This window comes from Onychostoma macrolepis, chromosome 24, assembly GCF_012432095.1.
Source record: "Onychostoma macrolepis isolate SWU-2019 chromosome 24, ASM1243209v1, whole genome shotgun sequence".
Classification (NCBI taxonomy): domain Eukaryota; kingdom Metazoa; phylum Chordata; class Actinopteri; order Cypriniformes; family Cyprinidae; genus Onychostoma; species Onychostoma macrolepis.
In genome coordinates, this window is record NC_081178.1 from 6,711,309 (window position 1) to 6,719,399 (window position 8,091).

General features: G+C 37.8%; 1 protein-coding gene across 2 annotated transcripts; it reads right to left on the minus strand.

Moving 5' to 3' along the window:
- Positions 1-73: 73 nt before the first annotated feature.
- On the minus strand, positions 74-5,332 carry fam168b (family with sequence similarity 168 member B). Of its 2 annotated transcripts, none has more exons than XM_058766133.1 (7): positions 5,164-5,332; positions 3,714-3,802; positions 3,488-3,571; positions 2,582-2,724; positions 2,314-2,491; positions 2,115-2,234; positions 74-1,260 (listed from the first exon to the last, which is right to left on the minus strand). In XM_058766133.1, exons 2-6 carry the CDS (start codon positions 3,781-3,783, stop codon positions 2,125-2,127), a joined length of 585 nt encoding a protein of 194 aa, XP_058622116.1. In that variant the 5' UTR covers positions 3,784-3,802; positions 5,164-5,332; the 3' UTR covers positions 74-1,260; positions 2,115-2,124. The 2 variants fall into 2 exon arrangements, with proteins under 2 accessions (XP_058622116.1, XP_058622115.1); XM_058766132.1 differs by having other exon boundaries at positions 2,314-2,494; positions 5,164-5,325.
- Positions 5,333-8,091: the final 2,759 nt, after the last annotated feature.

Consider the following 8,091-nt stretch of genomic DNA (forward strand, 5'->3'; position numbering starts at 1 on the left):
TTCCATGACTGTTGGAACCTAAAGTTAAGACAGTGTCCTTAATCGGTGTATATCAAAAATAAAACTAGAAAACTCTATTTATTATTGTATTTATTTTTTGGTCTTTCTTGAAAATACAAAACAAAAACACATTAAACATTACAAAACATTCTTTAACCGAAGTGACATAGGCAATGTATAAAGTAAAAAGACAATAAAATTCAATCAGTTACGGTGTAATTTTGAGGTAACAAGCGATGTTTGGGTCAATAATAACTAAACAACTCAAATTCACCTCCTCAAATGTAACCAGTAGTGTTATCAAATCAACTCAATTGAGTTTTCTTTTTTCTTTATCTTTACCACATCAACAATTTACCATTAAAAATGTCACAGCTCGCTGCGATTCCAATGTTAATCTTTCGGTCAGACTTTTAAAAGTTAAGAAAACCAAACCAGAGGTACACAAATGAGTTAGCATGCTCTCAGCATCAATACAGCTCAATCAACCAATTTATGTACACACACACAGGCAATTAGTGCAACAATTAACTGCAGCGAGAGCATGTAGAGTGATAAAACTTATCAACTAAAAACAGGCATATGAAGCGGAGGCACAAACCCTAAGGGCCCGTCTTCCCATCAGGGCACGGCAGCAACAAACACGCCGTCACCCAGAGAAGACAAACCATGCCTGGAGCTACAAATACCCAAATTAAAACCAGGAAAAATAACAAAAATGTTGCTTTTTAAATGCTAACGTTATTAATATTTTGTATGAAATAACAATTAAGACATTGCATTTAATATACAGTTGTTTTTCCCCATCCCTTTGGATTTTTGCTTGAGATAATTGCTGATGGTTTTGCATCTGTCATAGCTGGTAGAATGAGCTAGCGCTGTTGTTTTTTTTTTTGTTTCTTTTTTCCTCTTTTAAATATATACATGCATTCAATAGGTATTCCAATAAAACTAATTCCAACTCCCTTCCGGGTTTCACCAATTAAAGAGTTAGCTAAAAACTGCAAGATAGTCCACACAACACAATTCAGCATGAAGAGCTTGTCTGGTCTTCGGCCGTGAGATATGTTGCAGAATGAGTGAAGGATGGGAAATAGTAATGGAGCCGGACTGGGAAGATACTCTTTCCTTTTGTCTGCCAACTGGAGTCGGATTCACATTATGTTTGGAAGGAAGAGCAACCGGCTGATAACACTTGTAGTGTCAGCTCCAATTGTAAAAATACTGGACAGTGAGAATGCATATCTACCATCATTTGACCTGAAGACAACAAAAAGACAATTATTTCACACAGGGACCAACGAAATCAGATTATTTTGCGAGTATAAATACAGTAAAGGTGCGGTCACATAGTGTAATGATGCATAAAGTCACTTTCAAACCAAGCATCTTTCTGATGATCAATGCAAAGCATATTTGCTTGACCAACAGAACCTGATCAGAAATCTTTCATCAGTTGCGTAGATTCCTATTAAAATTACTGGATTTCGCCCATGAAAATGTGCCAAAATTTCACGAACAAAATTTTTCTACTGTCAATTGTGACCAACTGAAAGTTTAAAAGGTCTAAAAAAAAAAAACAAACAAAAAAAACAATCTGTGTAGTCTCCAACTGAAATGAATAGATTTCACCTGTGAAAATGTGCTGAAATTTGGCAAAATTTTTGTATTGTCAAAAGTGTTACGACGTATGAAGTCACATTCAAACTAAATGTCTTTCTGTCAGATCACGTGGAAAATTCACGTGACCAACAATCCAATGCAAAATTTGTATGGGGAGCTCCTCCATCCCCAGACGATATTCTCAATCGCATTGATTCTTATTGATATGACAGGATTTTGCCAGTGAAAATTTGAAGGCAATATTTTTCTATAGTCAATAATGTAGCAATGCATGAAGACACTTTTAAACCAAGGATCTTTCTGTCAGTCAATGTGGCAAATTTATGTGACCAACTGAACCCAACACAAAATCTGCATGGGAAAATGTATAACCCTTATGCAAAATTCCAGACTGCATAGATTCCTATGAAAATTATTGAATTTTATTCAGAATTTACAACAGTAAATGTGACTGCACCTTAAGAGCTGGCAAATGTGGAATTTGCACTTACAGTGTCGTGTTCACCACTGCGGGGGCACGTAACTGTAGGTGGGAGTGGCAGGTGGGCGGTACGTGGGCATTGAAGGGTGGGGCGCGACTGGGGTTGGAGAGTGAGTAGTTAATAATGTCCCTGAGGAGAAAAAAAATGCATTTTTACAATTTCCTCTTGAACTGTATGAATTTCAGTGGATTATTTGGATGAGACTCACCAGCTGACATCGCCATGGTGGTGCCTCCTACCATGCCCATGGCGACTCCGTTAGGGCGGGGTGGGGGAATGGGAGGGGCATACATGGCCGCTGGCATGCCATTGGGCTGGACCACCGTTGTATGATGAATGACATGCGGTGGCGCTGCGTAAAGGGGCTGTGTGTAGTAAGTGCCTTGCTGCTATGGGAAAAAAACATTCAATATTTTAACAAAATGCAGGTTTGATATTATTTACGTTTCATAACCTCCAGATTTATGTTGCTTTACCTGTGCGTAGGGGTTCTGTTGGGGGTAGGGACTTCTCACGGGGTAGACTGCAGCAGGGTAGGGATTAGGTGATGAGGAATAGGGGGGTACAGCACCTGTTGTTGGGGAGCAGGACATTTTGAAAGGGGTCCCGGGAGCATAACCTGTAGAGATGACATTAAATTTGAAGAAAATTAAGCAATAATCTAATTTGCTAGCAACAGCAATGCTCCTAAAAAGTGAGCATCACATCAAAATTGACCTTGTGGAAAAAAAAATGACTGGATAAAATCAGGTACAACCCTATATTTTTCATGGACATCTAGTTTTATCTGGAAATATGCAAGATTCCAAAGGTAAAATGGATAGTTAATGTCATGTCAAGTTGGCTTTATAGGAATAGTCCACCCAAAAATGAAAATCCCATCATCATTTCCTCACTTTCATGTCGTTCAAAAACCTATACGACATACTTTCTTCTGTGGAACATAAAAGAAGATATTTTGAAGAATGTTGGCAATCAAATTAACTTAAAGAGTATGGACTAACAAAACAATGAAAATGTTTGGTTACCAACATTCCTCAAAATATCGTCTATTATGTTCTGCAGAAGGAAAAAAAAAGGTCATACAGTTTTGGTATGACTTGAGGGTGAGTAAATGATGACAGAATTGTCATTTTTGGTGGACTATGCCTTTAAGACATACTGATGAGTTCAGGCACAAAAATGTTGAAGGAAAATACTGAAAATGAAAAACAATGTGAGCTGTAATCCAAGAACTGCACTGTCTAGCTTCTTAAAACATGTTAAAAACCTCAGGATATATTTTTTGGCTGAATGAAGAAGATCCATGTAACAAAATCTCTGTTTTGGCTTCTTGGAAACTGAAAAACACAGGAAAAAGAGAGAGTTTGGGATTCCCTTACCTGTGGGAAAGGCTGGATTAGCGCCAGGGTACATGCCAGGGGAGTATGCTGGAGCTGCCGCTGCATAACCCACAGGAAATCCCGCTGTTCAGGAGGAAAAAATAATCACAGCAATTAACAATAACAGCAAAGACATTGTGCATGGAACTTAATTGCATATGGTGTGATAATTCCAGACACTTCCTATCAATTGCATGCAAGTGAGTCAGAGCTCATCTCTGGTTACCTGGGTATCCTATTCCTTTATGGTTGGCATAAGGAACCCCTGATGACGCGGGGCTATAAACAGGGTTCATGATGTTTATCTTTCAGCACCTTTGAAGAATAGGACAGAAGACGACATTACAAACTAAACAATGACCTACTAGACAGTTGTATTTTGCATTACTTTTCTTTGGAAAAAAAATACAGATATATTAATTTATAATAGATCCTTAAACACAGTAAGTTTCTACTTGCTAAAAACTAGCTATAAAATATGGAAATAAATGCATATTTAAAAAATATATATACCAATAATAGATTCTTAAACACAGCAAGTTTCTACTTCAATAAAAATGTAAAGGAATTTATAAAAAAAATTTTTAAATGCGCAAACAGACCAATAATTGGTTTGACTGATATTTTTATATTTCTATTTATTCAAATCTTTTTTTAAAGTTTACAGTTGCTATATGCTAAAGATTCACATTTACTGTGCATTCAACAAGGAAAAACGGTGCACCTGGTAAATTTTATTTAAAATGTCACTTTTTTAAATAATTGACTTTTTGATTGATAATGTGTGTGTTTTTTTTTTTTAAATCAAAGTAGCCTAAGGATAAATAAATGGTTATGCAGTATATAATAATTACTATTGCACATTTTAAATAATCAGTATCTGTCAGGTTAAGGAAAAGTGGGAGAAAAAATGCTATGCAGTTTTATCAGTCATGTGTAACAGGTACTTTGTTATGAGTCCCTCTATGACATCAAGTCACACTCTACAACACCTGTCAATCAAAATCGATGTGCGGGAACACAAAGCCGTTAACTGCATTTCATGAGTTCAGTAACATGCAAAATGGCAAATCCTGCGTTACTCAATGATTTATCAAGAAAAATGTCGAGTTTAGCAATAAGAATCCTTCAGGGCGCATGCTGATGTCAGATGGAACGTGTTTCTGCTCGTACTGGCTGAGTGCATCCGATTTATGAGATTTAAAACATGCAGTTTATGCATCAAAATATAATCCAATGCAATTGAGAAAAACAATCAGATCCAAAGCAAATGCGCATAAACGCACTGCACTCAATGCATCGGGCTCCTCTGAAACACAAGTATGGCTTTCAATTAGCCTGAGGTGCCGATTGTAAACCGACTCAACCGGTCAGCCAATTAATATTTTACATGCATCGACATAACAAGAGCTTTTTGCACCACTGCATAAGACGATCGTGCTTTGATGCTCAAACACATCATAATACTAGACGTGACATTGTGCACGCAGGATGCAGCGCAGCGGCTCGGTGTTACAGGCCAACAGCAGCATCTCGCATCCCACTTTATCCCAATTTACTAACGTTACATGTCCCACTCCTCCATCCATCCCTCTGTTTTCCCCCCAGACAAAATCCCCCTCAGATGGGCAGCTAAAGCGATGCATCTCAACCGGACAGTGACTGTGGGTACGTACGGTCGATGGGGTTTTTGTAGCGGGCGAATAATCCAGTATTTCGCTCGTATCTGATGATGTTGTCTCTCTCGCGCTCTTGCGTCGGCTGCAAACGAAACGATACGCACAGAAAGCCCTGGCAGCACCGTGCGTCACTTCCGCCTCTACAAGAAGCGGAAGGAAAGCGGAAGAACGTATTCAAATCGGGCGGCAGTGAGCGCAGCGTGCACCCGTTAATGTTGCCGAGGACTTTTGATTAAAAATGTGTATTTTTTTATGTTTGGATTTGTTCTGAGTAGTTGTTATTGATAAATAAATTTACACGCAATAAAATCAGCTACATTATATGTTTTAAAAATGTCTATTAACCTTATGCGTGTTGTGGATACTTCAGTTATAGTTACCTATGTATGCATATGTAAGATATTCTAAATTGTTAAATTATTGGAGAGGCTGTGTACCACGCTGTACGGTTGTTAGGTTTGTAATTGTTTTATAAATTAGTTTCCCTTAAAAACAACTTCAAATCAACTGTCATTTAAAAAACTCATTTGAAACTTCTATTTTGATTAAACGTACGTTGCAATTCTAAGAAGAAAAAAAAACTTTTTTTCCAGGTAAATAGGTAGACAATAAAATAAGACAATGTCAAAATAAAGTTGTTGTTTTTTTTATTACATTTTTTATGTAAGGCAAAAAAGACCTTGCAAGAACGACAACTGAACCGTTATTGTAGTAGTGTTTTATTATGTTTGTATTTTTGTTGTATTTTATTTCTTGAAAAAGTTATCCTGTAAAAGTATGATAACAATATTAAAAACGAGGTGCATTTTAATCTTACAATCCTATTGGTTACATTTTGAGGAGCCTCTCTATGGCTCTGCAGAACACAAGATCCAGGGGGCGTGGTCGGATCCAGATCCAACTCCTCCCATCTTACCCGTCTCCACCCCCTGATCCCTAAACCTACCAATCTCCACCCCCTAGATGTGGATCCCAGACATATTCGCAAGTCTCTGAGGTCCAAGTCAAGTCTGAAGTCTTTGAGGTCAAGTCTAAGTCAAGTCTGAAGTCTTTGAGGTCAAGTCTAAGTCAAGTCTGAAGTCTTTGAGGTCAAGTCTAAGTCAAGTCTCAAGTCTTTAAAGCGGAGTCCAAGTCACGTCTCAAGTCTTTGTTCTATTTATTAGCAACAGTTCTTTCAGCTAGTAATTGAGGCTAAATCCGTTTTGAAATACTGATTTCAGGATATGATTTTCTCAACAACAACAACAGCAAAAAAAAACTTTAATAAAATTTAAGACAAATTAGAAATGAAAAGGTGTCCATTTATTAATTGTCAGATAAAATGCTGCACATTTCTTTGTAAAATGTAAATATGTCAAACAACAAAACTAAATTTTAAAACAAACCCCAATTAATCAAATTAATTACACAAATGAAATAAATCTCATATAAACAAACTAAGCCTTTGTCTGTGCTCTTTTTCAATTTAAAATTAGAGGCAACCGCTGTATTTTAAACACAACACAATCCAAACAAAGAGGCTGCATACAGGTGCTGGTCATATAATTAGAATATCATCAAAAGTTGATTTATTTCACTAATTCCATTCAAAAAGTGAAACTTGTATATTATATTCATTCATTACACACAGACTGATATATTTCAAATGTTTATTTCTTTTAATTTTGATGATTAGAGCTTACAGCTCATGAAAGTCAAAAATCAGTATCTCAAAATATTAGAATATTTACATTTGAGTTTGAATAAATGACCATCCCTACAGTATAAATTCTGGGTATCTCTTGTTCTTTGAAACCACAATAATGGGGAAGACTGCTGACTTGGCAATGATCCAGAAGACGAACATTGACACCCTCCACAAAGAGGGTAAGTCACAGAAGGTCATTACTGAAAGGTGTGGCTGTTTACAGAGTGCTGTATCAAAGCATATTAAATGCAAAGTTGACTGGAAGGAAGAATTTGGGTAGGAAAAGGTGCACAAGCAACAGGGATGACCGCAAGCTTGAGAATACAGTCAAGCAAAACCGATTCAAACACTTGGGAGAGCTTCACAAGGAGAAAACTGAAGCTGGAGTCAGTGCATCAAGAGTCACCACGCTCAGACGTCTTCAGGAAAAGGGCTACCAAGCCACTTCTGAACCAGAGACAACGTCAGAAGCATCTTACCTGGGCTGTGGAGAAAAAGAACTGGACTGTTGCTCAGTGGTTCAAAGTCCTCTTTTCAGATGAAAGTAAATTTTACATTTCATTTGGAAAACAAGGTCCCAGAGTCTGAAGGAAGAGTGGAGAGGCACAGAATCCATGTTGCTTGAAGTCCAGTGTGAAGTTTCCACAGTCAGTGATGATTTGGGCTGCCATGTCATCTGCTGGTGTTGGTCCACTGTGTTTTCTGATGTCCACAGTCAACACAGCCATCTACCAGGAAATTTTAGAGCACTTCATGCTTCCTTCTGTTGACAAGCTTTATGGAGATGCTGATTTCATTTACCAGCAGGACTTGGCACCTGCCCACACTGCCAAAGGTGCCAAAAGCTGGTTCAATGACCATAGTGTTACTGTGCTTGATTGGCCAGCAAACTCGCCTGACCTGAACCCCATAGAGAATCTATGGGGTATTGTCAAGAGGAAGATGAGAGACACCAGACCCAACAATGCAGATGAGCTGAAGGCCACTATCAGAGCAACCTGGGCTCATAACACCTGAGCAGTGCCACAGACTGATCGACTCCATGCCACGCCGCATTGCTGCAGTAATTCAGGTAAAAGGAGCCCCAACTAAGTATTGAGTGCTGTACATGCTCATACTTTTCATTTTCATACTTTTCAGTTGGCCAAGATTTCTAAAAATCCTTTCTTTGTATTGGTCTTAAGTAATATTCTAATATTTTGAGATACTGATTTTTGACTTTCATGAGCTGTAAGCTC

Excerpts from the sequence above, each read along its gene's own strand:
- fam168b (XM_058766132.1), bottom strand. The coding sequence starts at position 3,783 with ATGAACCCTGTTTATAGCCCCGCGTCATCAGGGGTTCCTTATGCCAAC. Across the intron at positions 2,725-3,487 it reads TAATCCAGCCTTTCCCACAG|GTTATGCTCCCGGGACCCCT; the intron begins GTAAGGGAATCC and ends TCATCTCTACAG. Across the intron at positions 2,235-2,313 it reads CACCATGGCGATGTCAGCTG|GGACATTATTAACTACTCAC; the intron begins GTGAGTCTCATC and ends TTTTCTCCTCAG.